The sequence below is a fragment of the Tenrec ecaudatus genome, chromosome 16 (genome assembly GCF_050624435.1).
Source record: "Tenrec ecaudatus isolate mTenEca1 chromosome 16, mTenEca1.hap1, whole genome shotgun sequence".
Taxonomy (NCBI): Eukaryota; Metazoa; Chordata; class Mammalia; order Afrosoricida; family Tenrecidae; genus Tenrec; species Tenrec ecaudatus.
Window position 1 is genome coordinate 77,408,636 of NC_134545.1, and position 20,858 is coordinate 77,429,493.

Consider the following 20,858-nt stretch of genomic DNA (forward strand, 5'->3'; position numbering starts at 1 on the left):
GTATGTATATGTATGAACTGTGATAAGAATTGTATGAGCCCCAATAAATTGTTAAAAAAAAGTGTGTGGAAAAATGTAATTAAAGATAATGGAATTTTTCATGAACATCCTCAGCTTCTCTTATAGGTATTCATTGTATTGACTTTACAACACTTTTGGTAGGGTTGAAAAGTTTCAAAATAAAAATGTATAAGGAAAAAACTAAAACACTACATGGTTTTTCTGGAAAAGAGGAAATATATGCATACACATTTTCTAAATTAGGAGCCCTGGTGGAGCTGTGGATTAAGTGTTGGGCTGCTAACCAGAAGGTTGGCAGCTCAAACCCACCAGCTACTCCATGGGAGACAGATGAGGTTGTCTGTTCTCATAAAGACTTGAAGCTTCAGAGACCCTCTATAGCAGCGGTTCTCAACCTGTGGGTCACCACCCCTTTGGGGGTCGAATGACCCCCTCACAGAGGTTGCCCAATCTATAACAGTAGCAAAATGACAGTGATGAAGTAGCAACGAAAATAATTTTATGGCTGGGGGGTCACCACCACATGAGGAATTATATTTAAGGGTCATAGTATTAGAAAGGTTGAGAACCACTGCTCTATAGGGTACTGTGTTTTGGAACTTATTCAATAGCAGTGGGTTTGGGAGGTTCTTGAAATAGGTGTTTAGTTCTTTAACAGACCCAATAGTTATTAAAATCAATCAAAACTATTAGCAATATGTTTCAAGTAAAGACTCTAAATGGGAGATGCAATTCCAGCGAGGCTATGTTCTGAAGACTGCTGCATTCACAAAATGGTGGCAGACCAAGGATTAATCAGTTCTGATGACATGGGATCTGCCCCAGAACTAGAGGTCTGGATGGGCAGATGGTCAGACAGACCCCTTTCTTTGCACAGAATCCAGACTTTTTGATTACCGCCGACCTGCCTGAAGGACACCTCTCCAGCGAGGGCTGCCTTCGCTCAGAGGTTTTTTGCACAAGCAGTCTGTTCCAAACAGGCTCTCTGATCTTGCCCTCAGAGACCTATCTTTGGATTTAGCTCAGTAGAGCCAAAAATATTAAGGCAAAAAAAATTAAGCTGCTTCAAAGCATAGTAATAGGCATTGGAGCTACAAAGATAAATAAGCCAAGGGAAAGCCCAGGCCTGTAAATAAATGACTAATAAACAACATGAAGAACGGTATATTGAGAGTATATAGACACCAAGTCCTACAGAACACTGGTGAGAGATATGGGAATAGAAGTGTCCAAACATCAAGGAAAGCTACAGAGGGTAAAGGCCATAAGTGAATTAAAAGATGACTGCTTTTCCATGAAATAAAAGCATTCTGAGTTTGGGAAAGGGCATAAGTTATGGCATGAAAGACTCTGGAAAATAGTTGGTAGAGTTCATTTGTGAGCGTATGCAACTAGGGGCAGCAAATGGGATGGTCGGACGCAGCTCATCCATCCCCTGCCTGCTGCTTGTAGGACACTGGTCCCTGAACAGGGTCTCTTACTCATCTCTTCTTGGATAAGACACCTGATCTCCGAGATTTACTGAACACTTTCCATGTAGGTAAATACTGAAATAAGCAAGTCCTTCTTCTCAAGGTATTCATATACTAATAGATGAAAATAATGAGGGATAAGAGCATAGGAAACTCTAATCTCGAAATAATGTATTAAGAATCAAAAAAAGGATTGCTTAAAATGTGTTTTTAAAAATGAGAGTTCACAAAAGGATGAAAGATCACCATTTGTGAAGCCATGGAGAAATAAACTGGGGAAGAATCTCTGTAGATGGTGGTACATGAGCCAGACTTCAACGACAGGGTGTAGGTGAAAACAGGGAGGGCCTTCCTGGAAAAGGAACTAGCCTGAATAAAGATAGAGAACTCTGCGGGTATTGCCAAGGTCCAGGGCTCCCGAGACGCTCCCTCGGATTAGAACCAAACATCGTTCTTAGACTGTATTTACTACATAGAGTTGAGGCTCATTGCTGTTTCTAGTCTGTTTTGTGTTTTCTGTAACACTCATAACTCTGTGGGCTTGATACTTGGTAAGCAAGGGTGGAGGGAGGTGGAAAGGGACAAAAAAACAAGACAGCTGGAGAGAACCACCTCAGAGTTGAAAATTGGCAACCTGCTTCGTGTGTTCATAATAACGTCCTGCAGTCCAGGGGAGTGACCGGGGACACTTGGGCTTAAAGTCGGCTCTGTTTACGTAACCGCACAGGCCCTATATAAAGAGTTCCTTGTGAAGTCTAAAGAGGTCCTTGTAAAGTCTGCCAATCTGTCAGTTCTAGTCACAGTCGGTTCTAACTAGCACCTGACCAAGGAAGCTAAAACCAGATGGGAGGGATTGGGGGAGGGAACTGGTCAAACCAGTTGGGCAGTTTTTATATTTCCACAAAGGAGAGGCAGGGATTATTACTTAACATCTATTAAGCCTACCTGTGGAATCACTTCCAACGTCACAGCACCATGCAGGCCAACACTGAATGCCAAACTGCCAAACAAGTTACTCGTGGTGGTCAGGTTTTAGTGGAGCATCTAGACCAGTGTTCCTCAAAGTGGGAAATGTTGCTCCCTGGAGGACACTAGAATGATGGGGAGGGGGTTGGGGGGGCGGAATAAGGGTAGTGCGTGTGCAAAAGTCGATACCTACATTTTATCCTGGACTATGGACTATAGTACGTAAGTTTTTCATTGCCAGGGAGCTAAGTTTTGTTTTCTTTCGTTTTGAAAAGTGAGCGGTACATCACATAAATTTGGGAACCTAGACTAAGGCAGACTAGGAGGAAGAAATTAGGGGTCCACTACTGAAAAAACTGGCCAGTTAAAAATCAGCAAGAGCAGTACATGCCTGATGTAGTGCTCGGAGATGAGCCTTTCAGGTCGGAAGGCTCTCAAAATATAACTGGGAGGATAAAGTGCCTCCTTCAAAGTAGAGCCACTCTTAATGACAGAGAAAAAACTTCGGGGACCTTCATTTGCTGCTATGGCAAGATTCAAAATGAGAAGACACAGCTGTAGGCCTCAATTATTGAAGTGTGAGATATATTAAGAATGAATTGAAAAAAATTGGAAGTCATTAAAAGCTAAGTGGAATTTTACATAAACATCAATTCCTTAAGTCTTAGTGAGCTGAAATAAACTGGTCTTGGCCGTTATGAATCGAACATATATAGTCTACTATGTTGGGGAGGGCAAATTGAAGAGGAATAGTTCCCTTCATAATCATAAATTCCAAATTCTATCCTAAAATACCAGTGATTGGTTAATATCCACACACCTAACAAAGAGACTATTCAATACAACTACTGTTCAAATTTATGTACCAACACGAATCTGAATCTGAATCTGAAACTGATCAAACACGCAATCAAGATGCACTGGAAAAAAAAAGATGCACTGATATTTACTGGGGCCTGCCATGGGAAAGTTGGAAACAATAAAAAAGGGCCTGGTTATTGGTAAATATGATCCCAGTGATAGAAATGACATAGGAGATTGCAAATTGGCATTCTGCATGGCCACTGATCTACTCATTGGAAATATGGTTTAGCAGCAACATAAATGGTAACTACACATGTGGACCTCATCAGATGAAACACACAGGAATCAAATGGACATCCGTGGAACGCACCGAGAGAGAAGCTCTATATCATCCATCAGAATAAGCCCAGAAACTGATCACTGATTAGACCATTAGCAGTAGTTAACTGTTAACTCATATGCAAGTTCAAGATGAAGCTAAAGAAAATTAAAACAAATCCATGAGAGCCAAAGTACAAAGCTGAGTATGTACCACCTGAATTTAGAGACTATTTCAATAAACTTGATACACTGAACCTAAGACCAGACATCAAGGACATGAATGTTTTAAAAACTTTTTCTTGTGAATTGGGTGAAGGTTTACAAAGCAGACCAAATTTCCAGTCAACAATTCACATGCATTTTATTTCATGTCATCGATTCTAATTCCCACAACATAACATCATGTATCCTATCCCACTTCCTTCCTGTGTTTCCTGTTTACATTCCTCCTACATTCACACTTCTGAACTTTTGCCTTTGGGTATGCTAAGCTTTCAAAAGCAGCAAAAGGACGCTGCTCCATCTGTGAAAACAGAGCAAAACAAAACAAAAAGCCCACCCTCATAATTCGCCTCTGAAATGCACTGTCCATGTCTGTACAAGGGAAACCCTCCAGGGATGAAAATTATAATAAACGGAACTGTTAACATGTAGGATTCATATTATATCAGAATATGAAAACTGCAGCCAGGATCTGCATTTTTAAATGTCTAAATGTTACTCAAAAGCTTATGAATTATAGAAGGTTAAGTACAGGTTAAAATTTTTGGCTTCCCAACTTGATCAGTTTACATAACTCAGAAGGTGGAAAAACTTGGAATCTGGCTTAAAACAACAGTGATTTATTTCCATTCAAGTTAAGCCACAGGGGGAAATGTTTGAAAACTTTCCTTTCCAAGCCAGACCTAGCCAAGTTCAGAAAAAGAAGTGGACGTTATGCTCCAGTCCACTATAGTTTCCCTGCTTTCACACATTTAAAGTAGCCCTCTTCATGCAGGATGTCCTTGGTTGATTCAAAGTCAGCTGATTCAATATGAATCACATAATTTCTGGTTTATATCAAATTTACAAACCCCACCAAGACCCACAGGCATCAGTATGGAGGAAATACATTATAACTAGCAGAGCAACCACTCAAAGTGGTTAAAAAAAAAGGCACACTATTTATTTTAAGGTAAGTGGGGATCATCAGCGAGCAAGGTCTGATTGTTCTTACATACTGCTGCATGGCTCTCATTGTTCCGGTCCACCTGGCGGTGCATGTGGAGCCTAGGCGCAGGGGCAGCTGGCAGTGATACTAGCTGCCCCCGTGTGTGAGAATGACAGCCTCCTCCATCACCCTGCCAGCTCCCCAGATTGTGAACATGGTTTCAGAGCCACGTGGCCAATCTGGCTGCTGTCCTTGCTTCTGTCCCAGAAGTCACTGCCAACCGTGGCAGCACAGCCTGGCTCCATGCTCACGAGAGGGCAGCTCCCCTACCACGAGAAGGAAAACTGCTGGCAGGATTGGGTAGTAGCTGCTTGGTGCATAACCAGGAGAACAATCAAGATGCGTACACATGTTTTGGTTTTACCGTTTTGTTTGCTGGGAGTTCCAACGACAAGCAGGCTTGGATATGTGTTCTTCTACTGGGAGGCAACGAGGGGGGTTATGCTAAACATATCTATCATCAGAAAAGTGTGCCCAGCCCAAGTTATCTTCTTAGCTGCTAGATCCTCAGCCCCATGCTCAAGGAAGCAAAACACTCTGCCCTTCTATTGAGCAGACAAAGCTACCGAGGCCACTCGAGGTAGAATGGCCTATGTCACCGCTGCAGGTTAAAAGACGAAGTGGTATCTAAGTCTCTCTCTCTCTGGAATTAAATGAGAAATATGAAAACAAAGAAATATGAAAACAACTGTGAAGCAAAAAATAGAGAGGAGCAAACATGTAGAACAGAGCTGAATTATAATGGTGAAATGCTACAGTGCGAATCACAGATTGCACTATTTAGGTCTCTGCAGCTAGTACAGCTGCCATGACACCCAGCTCTGACACAGCTCCTGTTTGGGGACTTCCATTGTCAATTATAACCACATCCTGGATTTGAGCTAGCACAAGACAGTCTCTGGTTCTTGCAGTCAAAAACTCACCTGGAAAGCAGTGCACCCATAGCCAGAAATAGAATGGCGTTGTCGGAAAAGCAGAATCTCGTGGTTAAGCTATTGCTAGAGGCCATCTCAGACAGATAGGCCTCGTCTACATCAGCTCTTTGGAAATATTCTCAGTAATATGGATTTAATCACCCAAATACAAGAAATAAAAAAATGCAAAGGGCTACTTTTCAAATAGCTCTGAATATGTACCATGGGTTATAGAGCTTAATGCTTATTTTTATATATAAAATATAGGCTTACAAATTAAGTATAATTTATCAGATTATTAGAGCTTAAATGTCTTCTTTTCACCCAGATGATACATACCAGCAAATAAATAAAAATATATTATTACTATTCACCAGGTAAAACTGTACAAACTAGTGGTCTGCCAGATTCTACCTCTAATAAAAGTGGTGTGCTCTTACTAAAAAGACATGACCACTTTAAGTGCTAACTCTAATCTTTGATTGCTGGCTATGGGTGCACTGCTCTCCAGGTGAGTTTTTGACAGCAAGAACCAGAGACGCTATACTCTATATTTCAAAGAAGTTGACTCAAAAATACACCCTAGACTAATCCTATCTAATGAACATAAGAAAGACAAATGGGATTTGAACCCAGGTATAGAGGCTTGGATTTAAAATGCTTATTTTAGCAGGGGGGCAATTCAATTCAGAACAGTTGGTTTTATTGAAGAGGCAGTATTATCCTTCCCAAAACTAAACTGTCATCAAACCAATGCCAACTCATCAAAGTCCTATAGGGCATCATCATAGTCCTATGGGGCATCATCGGAGTCCTATAGGGCATCATTGCAGTCCTATAGGGCATCATCGCAGTCCTATAGGGCATCATCGTAGTCCTATAGGGCATCATCGAAGTCCTATAGGGCACAGCAGAGCTGCCTCTGTGGGCTTCCAAAGACGTAAATCTACAAGGGACTGAGTGGAAAGCCTCATCTTTCTCTCTAGAAAGCTGTAGGTTCACACTGCTAACGGTTAGCAGTCTAATGTGTTTATTCTTATCCTTCTTGCACACAAAATAACATTAATTCAATGAAAATCATATTAAGGCTACAATTAGGATAACAATAGAAATTACTGAGGCCTATTTGACTAAAGGGTCAGATTGGTTCTGTGATGAGTGCTTCTCCCATGAGGCTTTTCTCGATAGCGCTGTAATATCTGACAGTGCTACCCCTTCTTGAAACTTCTTTCTCTTCCATAACCACATACACATTTCTAGTCCTTCACTCACCCACATCTCATTGCCAGGTCTTCTTCCTCCTGATTCCTAACAAAACTTATTATCCTTGAAGCGCATCTTCTCTCTGCTTTCTACTAAAGTGACTCGCAAGAAACATGTTTCTCCAGCTTCCATCTCTTTTCCCTAAGCACAGTTCCAACTTCCTGTTAGGTATTGTCTCTCACATTAAGCTCCAAGGACATACCAAACTCGATACTTTAATCAAAGCATTACTATACAAATTTAGTTTTCCCTCTATTGGCTCCCCTACATTCAACTGTGCCATGATTCTCCCAACTAGGGGAAGAAATTTTAGCACAACTCGGCTATCAAATCTACCACCACCATGAATCTATTACCACCACCATGAATCTATTACCACCACCATGAATCTATTCTAGGAGTCGGCAAACTTTTGAGATAGAAGAGCCAATCCTGTCCCTAACAACAATTTAAAAATCATTTAAGAGCCATACATATATTTTTACAAACAAATGAAGTAGCCATTAGCTGAATAATACTCAATGTTCAATTTTACTTCACAGTAACATGTGTGCCAGAAGAGTCACACGTGGCTCGAGAGCCATATTTGCTGACCCAGATCTACTCCAACAGTAAGAACCATTGACCCGTATCTTATTTTCATTACAGTAATACTGCTAGTATTTTAGGTCTTACTGGTTCTTACTACTTCTTATGAGAAAGTAGAGATTCAGAAATATTAATAACTACTCAAAAGATAGAGATGTACGACACAAGACTTCAACTCAGGCAGCTTACACAGCAAAGCTTGTACTTTTATTTTCATTAATCATTTTATTGGGGGGCTTTTATAGATCTTATAACAATCCATAATTGTACATATGTTCCCATAACTTCCCAAACATTTTCTTTCTACTTGAGCCCTTGGTATCAAACGCTTGTACTCTTGATCACTGTTCCTCAACTCAAGTTCTCAGTCTGGCAATCAGGCTCCCACATAACCTAGCTTTAATCAATGCCTGCCTTGGACATTTCCGCTTCTGCTATCCTCCTTCTTGCATGAGAGTTTGTTGTTAGTGGCCATGGTCTCATGGTGGCCCCATGTGTGCAGAGTAGAACTAATCCACACGGTTTTCAAGTTTGACCTTTCTCCAGGCCTGTCTTCTGAAGTACCACTGGGTGCATCTGGACTGCAAACATTTGGGCCGGTAATCAAGCACTTAACTGTTTGCACCACGCAGAGACTGCTGAATGAGTACAGTATTGTGTAATATTTAAGAGCCTTAAAAAAAAAAAAAAAAAAAGAGCCTTAAGCTGTAATGTCAGTCTCTTTAGGCTCAAATCCCAGTCCTATCATATAACATATGACCTTGGACAAATTGTCATTTTCTAAACCAGTTTCTTTGTAAAATGGGTATAATAATAATAGTGCTTATCTTATAGAGCTAAGAAATTAAATGAGATTAAGCATGGAAAATATTAATCCTCTGCCTGGTTCACAGCAAGTCCCTATATTTTAGGAAGATAATTTTTTTTTAAATCCTGCTTTTATGTAGTCACCCAGAGATTGTGAATGTGAAGTACTTGTGTGCTGCATGTCTTTGGGTTGGGAAGAGAATAAAGTCAAGGAGACATATTAAAATATTGAAGATAATCTTGCTTTGTCTTTTCTGTACATATATGAAATCCAACTCAGTCAAAACATTGAACAAAAGTTTTCTCAGATTATAACCATGTGTGTGTTTTTTTGTGCTGGAATAGCCCAAATGGTAGGGCATGAACTCACAGCTTACTATGATTCATCATGTCAATCAATGCCACTGTATTATGGCAGCTTAGTTGCAAGTAGTTGGAAGTTAGCTGTTGAAAAGGATGCTGAAAATGACCATGCAACACTGTGAATATCAACCCAGCAAATGTTTGTTGTACATCAGTCTTCGGAAGGTTGCTTTTTTGGGGGGGGCGGGCACTGTGGGCAATCTACAGAAGAGACCGTTATGCTTTTGAAAAGGCTTCACTTTTCTAGAGGAGACATGAAAACACAGGTATGACACATTAACCAGTGGAGAGAGCATGGTTACTAGCTAAATTTGCTGGACTCCCCCAGTTATTAGTTATATAATTTTAGTCCAGTGGCTGAATTTTTCTGTGCCTTAGAATTATCACTTGCAAAAGAGGGATAATAATAGTATCTACCTCATCGTGTTGTGAAGAGGATTAAAATGAGCAAATCCATGAGGGCTTCTTAAAATAGTCACTGCACATTATAGTATCCCTGAGATGACTGTGAATTGTGTTATTTTTACTATACTTATAATTATAACTTATATTCAGTTTATATAATTGCAAGTAAGTAAAAATATTGCAAGCATACAGAGAAGGAAAGAGGTACTGTGACCTGAACAAAACTTTTGTCCTACAAAGCTAGGTAAGAGAGTAGAGGAGGATGGAGAGAACGAATGTAAGCGGACAGAGTTATAATACTAGGAATGGTTAACGTTTATTGCTGTTTTAAAGGCCCATTCTTTTGTATCTCTTTTCTCTCCCCTCGTTAATAATATCTCAATTACAATTTATTTCCTTAAAGCTCTTTTAATTTTCAGTCATTGCCATATGATAGCCCTCTGCTTTCCCCACTCTTTGTAGTTAATTCACTTTTCAATTCTGTTTAAATGCTACCTTCTTAAAACTCTCTTCCTATTTCCGACCAAAAATGATGCCCCCTCTTTGAGAGTTTCTTATAGCGCTCACTATTTTTTTTGGTCTGAGAACTAATCACAGTTTGCAACTGTTAAAGATTAAACTGTGCTCCCAGAAAATATGTGTTGGAATCCTATCCTCTATTCCCGTGGATGTAATCCACTTGAGAACAGCATTTTCTTTGTTTGGTTAATAAGGCCATACGACTACAGGATGCTTCTCAAACCAATCACTTTCAGTATAAAAGAATATTAGGCACAGGCGGAGGAAGATGAATACCAGGCCACATCCCTTAATGGCCAAAATAGGTCAACCTTCAGATTTTAGCGGAGAGCGAATTACAAAAAAAACCAGGGAGTATAACAACCGTTTACCTCCTTTGGAATCATCTGAAGCCCTGGTGGCACCCAGGTTAAATGTGTGGCTGCTAACCAAAACATCAGCAGTTTGAACCTACCACCCAATCTATGAGAAGAAGAGGTGGCAATCTGATTCCGGTAAAAATGCACATCTTTGGAAACCCGATAGGGCAGTAGCTGTACTCTTTCATGGCTGCCAACAGTCAGATTCATCACGCTGGCACTGGATTTGGGTTTTGAGGGTTGAGAGCCCAATCGCCAGAAGGGCAATCTACTCTTTGAGGATATAAAGTTGAGGACCACAATGAGGAGATTCTCTTCCTGGCCTGACTCTCACCTCCATCTCACACGTTAACTTCAGCTCTAACACAAAGGCATGAACTGGGCAAGTGTATAACGCTATGTTACCACGCTGCTCTATCAGAGTGTGCCAAAAGCCATGAGGGTCGAAGAGTTGTAGAATTCTGTCCTATTCGGATGAACTCTAATGTCTCTCTCCAATTCTAAGTAACACACTAAAGTAGGATGACGTAAATGGGACACGTACGCAGAGAAGGCAGAACAGGATGGTGATTTTCTAACCGTTAGACAGAAGACATAACAAAGAAGTGAAAAAAATTAGCTTGGAAAGAAGACTTAGGGAGAAACTGATGTTCGTTAAGTCTCAAGAGATTTATGTCACAATGATGACTTACTCTGTTTGACTGCAGAACACAACTGACCAATAGGTAAAACCTATAGAACAGGATTTGACTCAATGGAAGAAAAAAATAGCTGTGTCTGAAAAGATATAGACTTCCTCTGAAATAAATTACGTCCTTTGTTACTGGATGCCTCAGAGGCTAAATGAGCATTTCTCTGGGATAAGACAGAACAGAGGGCAGGAAACTTTTTCTGATAAGGGTTTTGTGAGCCTTCTAATCTGCTATATTCTTCTTAGCATGTACATTTTAAATAACGCTTTAAAATGTATGAACCATACTTAGCTCATAGGGCACACAAAATCAGGTTGTTTGCTGATTCCTATTATAGAGGAGTATTGTGCAATAGAAATAAAATGTGACAGATGAAATTTAACACTTTATAATATTCACTAAAAAAGGTAAAAACTAGTGAAGTTAATTTTAATATATTTATTAATCTGGCATAACCAAAAATTATTTCAACATATAATCAACCAATCTTCTATATTCTTAAAAATAAGTCTTTGAAATCTAGAGTATATTTTATACTTCAAGCACATTTCAATTCAAATGAAGGATATTTCAAGTGCTCAATAGCCTAATGTGACTATAGCTATAATACTAGACAGTATAATTCCAAAGAAACTTGTGAAATTCATAGAGAAACAGAAAAGATGACTTCCTAACCAATGCTTAGTTAAGATTCAAATCAATGAGGAAGAAACAGACTAGTCAATAATGTTGCCAGGCTAATTGGCAAGGCATTTGGGAAAAGAAAAAAAAAAAACGGATCCCTTTTTGTGCCAAAAGTCCCAGATAGAAACAACACTGCAGTATAAAAAATAAAATAATAAAAATATTAGGAAAAAACACAAGCAGTATTTTTCTTAGGAAGTCCTTTGGTGGCGTACAAGGCTAAGCAATCAACAACTACTGGAAAGACTGACAATTCAAATGCACCCAAAGGCCTTCAACAGACAAGACGGGCAATTAGCTTGTAAACTCTGTGTGGCAAGTCACCGTGAACTGGAATTGATTTAACTGCTGCCAATTAACAACAAAAAATATTTTCTTATATAACGGGGGAAATCTTAAGCATGTCACCAAAAAATCAGAAACTATAATGAAAAAGATTGCTGAATGATCCCATGTACATAAAACACTACTAACAGGCAAATGCACAGAGATCTAATATTTTGAATGGTTACCAGGGCAGCCAGGAGGAGATTAAAAGGTATTGCTTAAAGGTGATGAAAATACTTGGAGGCAGAGAGCAGTGATGGGTGAGATCTGACCTAGAAATCTCCCTAGGACAGTCTTGCCACCTTCAAAGAAGGAGCAGGTGCATTGCTGTGACTGGGAAACCTCGTCGCTGCAACTTTCCTCGCCTTTTCCTCACCTATGCAATTCTCAATTTACTTGAAACTTCACAATAAATCCCTATGACTGTCCTGTGTCCTTCGATCAAACTACCTTTCAAAATTATCCCTTGAGGATCCCCAAAGTTATTTGCCACAACCTTCTAAGCTGACTCACTAAGTCCAACTAGATTCCCATGGAAGCGACTGTTGTGATTGGGCCGTTATTTGAAAGGGAAACTAAAGTTACAATTGAGAGGCCTTGTCAACAGCCATCCAGTGATCACAAACATCTTTGAACACATTTTGTTTGGAATAAACCCATGAATGTATGAATTGAAACCCTAGAAGAAATGCTTTTTTGACTTATCCTTATATAAAAAAGAATTCTGCAGAGATGAAAGGCATTCTCGAAACACAACAACTGTACAGAGCTCTCAAGAAGAAAACACCTTATTTAATCCCAAACACTCTTTCTATAAATATAGGAAACATACCCAGAGAGATTATAATTTTGAAAATTCCCAAGATTCAGCAGAAATGACAAAATTATTTACATGCTCTTGTAAACTACCAAAAGAGCCTTCCAAATATAAGCCAACCAAGTTCATTTGAAGACTCTTCTGCTAATTTGCTCTTTACCCTCAAATAGCGTCGGCAGCTTAAGGCCAACGTGGTTAAGATAATTTCATAGAATGCCCCTGTGTAGTCACAGAGTTTTCCAAATAATGGATTTATAAAATCTGTGAAAACACAGGGCTAAGGGATACAAATAAAATCTGACCCTTAATAATCTTTTCCTTTCCCATCATGGCCATTCCTCAAGTTCTGTGGCTCTTCTCTCAAAAACGGAAAGATTTCTTGGCACAACACTCATAGGCCCTCACTGTCAGTAACACAGATGCCATGAAACCATCAGTGTGCTCCTCGGGGACAGTCTCCAAGTATGAAACAGTAATTCACAAAAGGATGAAAAAAAACCCAAAACAACAACAAAAAAGGATGATAACATCAAAATGTTTTCTTAACTGAAGGGGAAAAATCAATTGCTATCTCAAAAGTTAAAAGGCTGCCTTTTATGGAAAGGACATGCTGGCTCTCCAACACGCAGGTAGCAGAGACATTTTAAGTGCATTACCTTTAGGAGGAAAATAGGACTTGCTTTCAGCCTTATGAGGCCAGTCTACCACGAGAGGTCCAAACCTGCGGAAACTGGCAGTGATCTCATCTGCAAAGGAAAGAAAGACTCTTAGCAAGAGAGAGAAAATATTGTAACTGAGAAAAATAAAACACTGTTATTTTTTAAAAAGTGCCAAGAGCTATTTTCTAAAGCATTTTTACAGAAGTCAAGTTTTTTAAGGAAAATACCGCTGCTTGGCATATATTATTCACTTATAAGCATGCAAAGTATATTTCTAACTATAATTCAGTTCCCTTCACTACCAACAAACTTAGCATGCAGACTCTCGAAGAAAAAAATATGATAAGAACTCGGCTGACCTCTGTCAAGTAAAAAGCAGATTCTAAAAATAGGAATGTTCTCTGTATAGGGGGAAGGGAAAAGCACCCAAGATATTTAATTTAAAACATGCTTTCACTTATGCAAAATCTCTAAGGTTATTTTACCAATAGATATCATTCTTTTATTAAGTTTTAGGGGAAATAAGCAGATCATTCCATTTGATAAAAAAAATTAAAGGGAAATGATCACTTTGTCTCCTGTATATAATCGTATAAAGAACACTAGAACTCAACCTTCCAAATTTATAGCTCAATATTCAGACTTCTGACTCAAATTAGAGGTTTTAAATTATACCTGGATCCAACTTAGGTTTAAGTTACCACTTTCTGGGGTATGAGAAAAAAACATATCTCAAAAAAATTCAGTTGATAGATGAGGTTATCACTAATGCAAGTGTGATTTGAAAAAAAATGAGTCTCTAGTTGTGTACAACTTTCATGGAGTAAGTCTAAAATAGAACTGTTTTTAGAGACTTTTTTCTTCCTACCATGAAAATAAATAAATACATTAGAGAAATGTACAGCTAAAATAATGCTGATAAAACAAATCTTTTTGACAATATTTTTAGAGTACACCTAAGGCCTAATGGAACTAGAATGACCATTTTTTCCCCTTTAAGTTACCTTGGTCATAATTCTCATGTGTCCATTCAACAAAAACTTATCAGCAACTTACTGTGTGCTTACATGAGTGTATATTACTACTGGCTCTAGTCAAAAGTGAAAACTCATTTTTGATTGGTTATGTTTAAAAAATATTTTTTATTAAGATAAATTCTAACCAGTATTCATCATTAAAGTCAAAACCAAACTCCCTGAGATTGAGCTAAGTCCAACTCAGTGACGGTTAGGGCTGAGTAGAACTATCTCATAGTTTCTAAGGGGATACATTTTTACACAGCTGATCACCACATTTTTCTCTTATAAGCTAGCTTGCTGGTGGGTTTCAGTTGACCTTAGCAGTGAGCACTGACCTAGTGCTGTAACCACTGTGTCAACAGGGTGCCTTTTAAAGGGGGATTATTCTTTTAATTAATATCTACTTATGTTAAATGTGAGATGATATGGTTTGATGAAAATGAGCAAAAGCTCTAGAGTCAGAATAATTTTGAGTTCCAAATGTACCATTAGCTAATAACCCTGGACAAATTCTCTCTCTGATCTTCAGTTTTGTCATCTATAAAACAGGCATGGTAAAAGATGTATTATAGGACAGCTGTGGGGATTAAAAATGAGATACTGTAATGTGAAGTGCTTAGCACAATAGCAGGTGTATAGTAAGAGTCTTTTAAATATTAGCTCTCCTTACTATTTTTAAATGTACTCCCAAATTAGTAACTGGGAAACCTGAAGCTGCTGGGAGTCTGCTTTGTTGCCACATATGAACAAGAGATCTGAAATGTACAATCTATTTAATTTCTTCAGTTAGGTGGCATTCTCACCTCCTACACACCAAGATATAAATGTCTTAAAGCTGCCTTGGAGAGGACAGGTAGGGTCAGGTCTCATGAAGCACTAATGTGGCCTCTATAAAACCATGAGGAAATACACAGTACCTTCATCGATATCAGGAGGAAGGCCTCCAACAAACACCTTCCTCGAGTAGCGTTCCACCCGTTCCCCATTTTGACAGCGCGTGGGAGAACTTAGGCCCGATGACAAGGACTGATCACCATGACTGTCGTCCAGGAAGGCATCTTCAAAGGGAAAGAGAGAAGACCGACCTGAAACAAATGTGGGAGTTTGTACAGTTAAAATGGTTTTCTGGGAACACAAAAGCTTGAAGAGGAACCCAAAGTTCAGAGTAAGGTATACAAAAAACTATGTCCTGAACGATGACTTTCCTAGTAGAATAAGCACCTGCAGATTTGTGGATTAGACAAGTTTCTCCCCTTGTTACTATGGTATAAAGGTACACACAGCACAGAGATGACTGGCTCGATGTCTAAGCAAGCAGCACTGTTATTTTTCCATTCCATCTGAGTTCCTGAAAATAAATCATCTCTATTCCTAGATTATAACCTGCTCTTTATGGCGACATCAGAAGTTCAGTTCTGAAGACTGACCCTAAGAAATAATTTTTAAATTAATTAATTAATTTTAAACATTTTATTAGGGGCTGACCCTAAGAAAATTTTAAACTGGTGATAGGATCTGCCGACAAACCTTTTGCTAGCAGGATTAAAGATAATGATTATGTTTTCCCTGCCACTCAAAGCAACTCCAATTTAAAATAGACATCTGCATTAATAAAGGGCAGAGGAATAAAGAAAAACATATCAATTCATGTATGGGAACAGAGGTGTAAATATGGTTATGTTGTCTTTCTCCAATAATCCTGGCTGAACCACACAGTTTCTGGAAAGTGAATGTCCATCTTGAACGTGCGACTACAGACAATGCCTACTTGCCCTTTAAGTAAATTGTTCTTCACTTTGAAAGGATTGGCTTGCATTAAGCCCTACTCAAAGCGAACACGTCATCACAATCACTTTCACTTGCTGCACATGGCATTTAAATTACTGAAAAAACTCCAAGCCTTTCCATGCACTGATTCACTGCCATCGGGTGCAGTCCAACTCTTAGCCACTCTATGGATGCAGGGTCCTAAACTTTTAACTCCTTCCAAGAGCAGGCAGTTTTTCTTTCTTCTGAACAGTGGCTTGTGGGTTTAAATTTTTTGGTTAGCAGCCTGATCCTTAACCCATGGTACCAGCAGAGTTCCTTGCTTTGCACATAAGTCAGGCTCACTAAACCACGTGCACCTGTTCAGACTCAGCTACAAATCCCACTTTAAGACTTAAAGACAGTTAAGAACAGATCTCATTAGTCACCACGGAATTTCATGTCAGCCAAGTGAAAAGAAATTTATGAAAAGATTATGGAATCATTTTCATTGTTAATTCTATGAAGCAACTGCTCCTCCTCATTCAGCATGACAATAAGTTACCGGCAGTTATTAATAACAATAACACACAATAATGACATCTGGCATTACAAAATAAAATCTAAATTTAAAAACAAATATATTTCCTGTTTGAGTCAATGAGTTTCTGGTAAAATTTTCCACTAGCTTACACTCTAAAAATGAACTCCATGAACACTCCCACTTTTGAAAAACAGAAAAAGTGCCTCTAAAAGAAATTCACATACTCTTCAGAAAACAAAGTGTCTCCCTCATGTAGTCCAGCCTGTGTGTTATTTCCCGAAACCTGGGCTCGGCATCACTACAGACAACTCTCTAAAGCAAAGTAAAAATAGCCACAGAAAAATACTGAAGATTTATTTCTGGTTTTTTTAAGTTAATAATGTAACTGTTTCTTTTATGAACCACCCAGGTGGTATAACAAAGGCTCTGTTTTGATGTTGGAAGTTAATAAAAAAAGGGTCAGAGAATTTTTTGTGTCCAGTTTCCCCCACTTTAGCACACACAAAGAAACAGAACAAAATTTGTCACCTCGTGCCACCTATCTTTTTTAGCCCGGCAGGAACAAACAACAGACAGCAAATTCTCATCTCTTGCTGTTTTGATCATCAGCAGTAAAGAAAGCTCTGCAAGCACACGGGTTAAACGAGTGCTTTCTACACACACCCAGAGACATTCTCCCACAGGCTCTCTCTTCATGTAAGCCACACACAGTCAATCCTGTGCCTGCTCTGCGTCAGGCCATTGCCCAAGTCAGCATTTCCCACAGTGTTCCTATGTTCGTCTCTTACCCGTGACACTGGTAATAAGAGATGCTCAGAAAACAAATCCCAAAGATTCTATCCACAATAGAATATAAAGGGTTCTGAAAAATTCTGCAGTAAAGAAATAGTAGCTTAATCTGGCATCACAAGATTTAGGATGGTAGAACCTTTAACATATGTAAACCCAATGGAAAACACTTGTGGAAATACTTCTCCAGAGTTCAGGCACACAAAACAAACAGAGACTTCCCTGACAAAGTAATCATCATTTGGTGGGAGACAGAGGCATGAATGCAAATGACTGTAAAATCTTAAAAGTGGAGTTTCTGAGGTAGAGAAAAAAAATCCACAGAAAAAGTGCTTTCAAACCAACAATAGATTGTTCCTCACAAACGTTCTTCACCTCTAGCACTCTCTGTAATCTCAGTAAAAATGGCTAGTATCCATATGCCGATTCAGCCCAGAAATCTAGAAAATCATCCATGACATCTCTCCCTCATACTTGAAGGCTAATCCATCTATCACCAAATCCTGACAATTCAAGCTCCAAAATAAATCCTTCATCTCTCAGTTCTATGTCTAGTCCTAATGCTCTGGTTCAGATCACCATTAGCCCTCATCTGAATGAACAGTCTCTACTGAGTCTATTAAAAAACTCTGTTTCGTCTACTGACTTCAACTTTGTAACCCCTATAATGCTTTCTATACAAAGCAGTCAAAATTGTTATTTGTAAATACTAATCTGATCATGTAACTACAGGTCACATTCTAATCTCTCAAACTTCTCAATGACTTCCCATTACTTTAAATACAAAAACATTACTATTCACTGTAAGGCCCACCTATCCAACACTATAATGGTGGCCTCTCTCCTTACTTAATAACTTTCAACCACACAGACTCCTGTTGTGTTTCCTGATTACTCTTTCTTTAACTCAGGCCCTAAGAACAAGGTATTCCCAACAACTGAGACAAAAGCCCCTTTCCTGACTCCCCAACTTCCTATTTAATCTTACTAATTCTACAGGTTTCAGCTGGAACTTTATTGATATTTTAAATTAGGATAGGTCTCCTCATCTGTCCACTCACAGCACGCTATACTCTTCCTAATACTTCCCCCATGACCATTATACCATTTGTGTTGGTTTTCATTTAGTAGCTCTTCCCCAAGGCCCATCTCATTCACCACTGTAGCTTCTCATTGGAATAATGGCATATAATAGGCCTTCGATAACTGTACACTGTGAGGCAACATTCAGGGAAGGACAACGGTATATGCAAAGATATGCTACTACAATGAAATACGTAAGTGCGAAGATGGCTAGAGATTGGATTATGTCCTAAAAAGCTGAAACTTCTTCAATTACTTTTATTTATTCCAGAATTGTTTTGTAAACCCTATTACAAAAGCAATTCAAAATCTTCCCATTTTCAAATTCAGTAGTTCATTATAATATGGAATACTATACTCACTCCCTGGAGACTCTGATACTCCCCTCTAATTCATCTTCCATCCTGTCAGTTACTTCTCTAAAATCCCTCTGTTACTCCTCTACTCCAAATCCTTTAAGAGCTTTTGTCACCTACACTAATGAGGTGCAGTAATTATTTAACATGGCCCTTCTTGTCACAGTATACTGAGTGGCAAGCTAAAAATGAGCTATTTGTGGCCCTCCAAAGGAACTGGACAGCTTCTTATTCATGAAAATAAGGCACAGGGGATCCAAACAAGGGACTCATTAGTTTTGTCATTCAGCTAGGTTAAAATAAATCACCTCAAACGTGGGAAGGGGGAGAATCTCATGACCACCTAGCTCAGCAGTTCTCAACCTGTGGGTCACAACTCCTTTGGGGGTCGAACGACCCTTTCACAGGGGTTGCCCAATTCATAACAGTAGCAAAATTACCATTGTGAAGTAGCAACGACAATAATTTTATAATTGTGGGGTCACCACAACATGAGGAACTATTTTAAAGGGTCGTGGCATTAGGTTTAGAACCACTGACCTAGGCAGAACAGAAGTGAAATACATTCGTTGGACTTGGGATCCTTGGGCTGAGACCAAGGAAACAGAGAGAAGGTTATTAACACTGGGGAATGTGAGGGACAGTCAGATGAAGAGGTAGAGAAATAACCACCATAGAGGCAGCAGAACCAGGAGACCACCAGGGGACATGAAGTGGGCTTCCAGGCCCACGGAGCGAGAGAGCTGAGCACCTTTCAGCAAGAGGCTTCCTGGCAGAGAGGGGTGTCTCCGGTCTACTAGGAGCTAGGCATGCAGATCCCCAGAGCAAGCAATTTGCCATTCTTTGGCAGAAAGTTTGCAGATGGAGTGGTGTGCTTCTGGGCACTTATTCATGGAGCTAAGAGCTTTGTTGGAACAAGGAGCAGCAGAGCTTGAGCCCCAGAGTCTGAAGAGGCATGCCTTCGGGTATGGCTAAGAAGAAACTCTCTCACCCAAAGAACTATAGGCTGAGTCAGTTCTGATTCTGAATTCTAACCTGATACACTTCCCTAATAACACCCATATCATATTATTTGTGAGTCGTGTGTGACAACTGCAGCAAATTATCAAATCCAGTAGTGGTTTCCTTGGGAGGGAAATGGTTAAAAAGATCAGTAAGATGAGAATGTTGACCCTCTCCCTCATAGGAATCAATCTAGGGCTGCTGATCTTGATTGGCCACCCATTTGTGAAATTAAAGGAGTCTAGTTGCCCCCACCAAGGCACCTTTACAACTAGTAATATGCATCAAGGGAGGAAGGGAGTGGGAAGAGAGTGCGAGGACATCTGCATCCATTCAGATGACAGATGAAGACATGTTGAACCAGAGCAGTGAAGCAGCAGCAGCAGAAGTTTGAGACTTTCTGAACCAAAATTAATTTTTTTTCTGTCTAGTCAACAAACCAGAGCTTCCCCCAGACAAACAAAATTGAGGCAAGACTTGTAAAAATTTGAAGAGTTTTATAAATTGGCTCTGTTGGTTAAGAAATTTCCTAAGGTTATAAAATTATATCTCTTATTATTAGTATTTCAGAGTACTATAGATACCCTTGTAATAAAGTTACCCTTGAGAAAGAAATTGTTAAGAATTACACATAAACGATGCTTCCTAACTGTAAGAATCTCAGAGCCCAATCCCCAGATCTCCATGGAGGTCAGGTTTGAAATTCTGCACTTTTAACAAATTTCCCTAGTGAGTCAAATGCTGTAGTTTAAGAACCACTGAAGTAGTGATTATCTGTCTGTAGCAAGCAGCCACTGAACCATTTTGTTCCAGAGAAGCAATCCACAGAGAAAGAGATATTGTGTGAAGCGTCTGGAGCCTTGGGAAGCATCCAAGTTCAATATACTGGAATATACAATCTATTTAATATATAAAATGTAAAATATATAATACAATCAACTGTACTACAACATAGGCGTCTTGAGGTACTGATGAAACAAAAAGTTCACCTGTAGGAAGCATTTAAAAAAATGGAGCTGTAGAGTAAGATCTTGGGAGTGTTTACCGAGCAGAGACAAGAACTTGGAGAACTTTGTCAGTATCGGGTAAGATTACTCTTTATGGGCAGAATGGTTCATCACTGTTGCC

General features: G+C 39.3%; 1 protein-coding gene across 4 annotated transcripts in view; it reads right to left on the reverse strand.

Annotated features, from left to right (window-relative positions):
• The window catches only part of CPEB3 (cytoplasmic polyadenylation element binding protein 3), a 173,744-nt gene that overhangs the window by 73,326 nt on the left and 79,560 nt on the right, over positions 1 to 20,858 (reverse strand). For all 4 annotated transcript variants that reach the window (XM_075534322.1, XM_075534321.1, XM_075534320.1 and 1 more), the window contains 2 exons: positions 15,128 to 15,295; positions 13,189 to 13,278 (listed from right to left, as the gene is read on the reverse strand). In XM_075534322.1, coding sequence (XP_075390437.1) covers positions 13,189 to 13,278; positions 15,128 to 15,295 — 258 coding nt within the window. The remainder of the gene's footprint in view (positions 1 to 13,188; positions 13,279 to 15,127; positions 15,296 to 20,858) is intronic.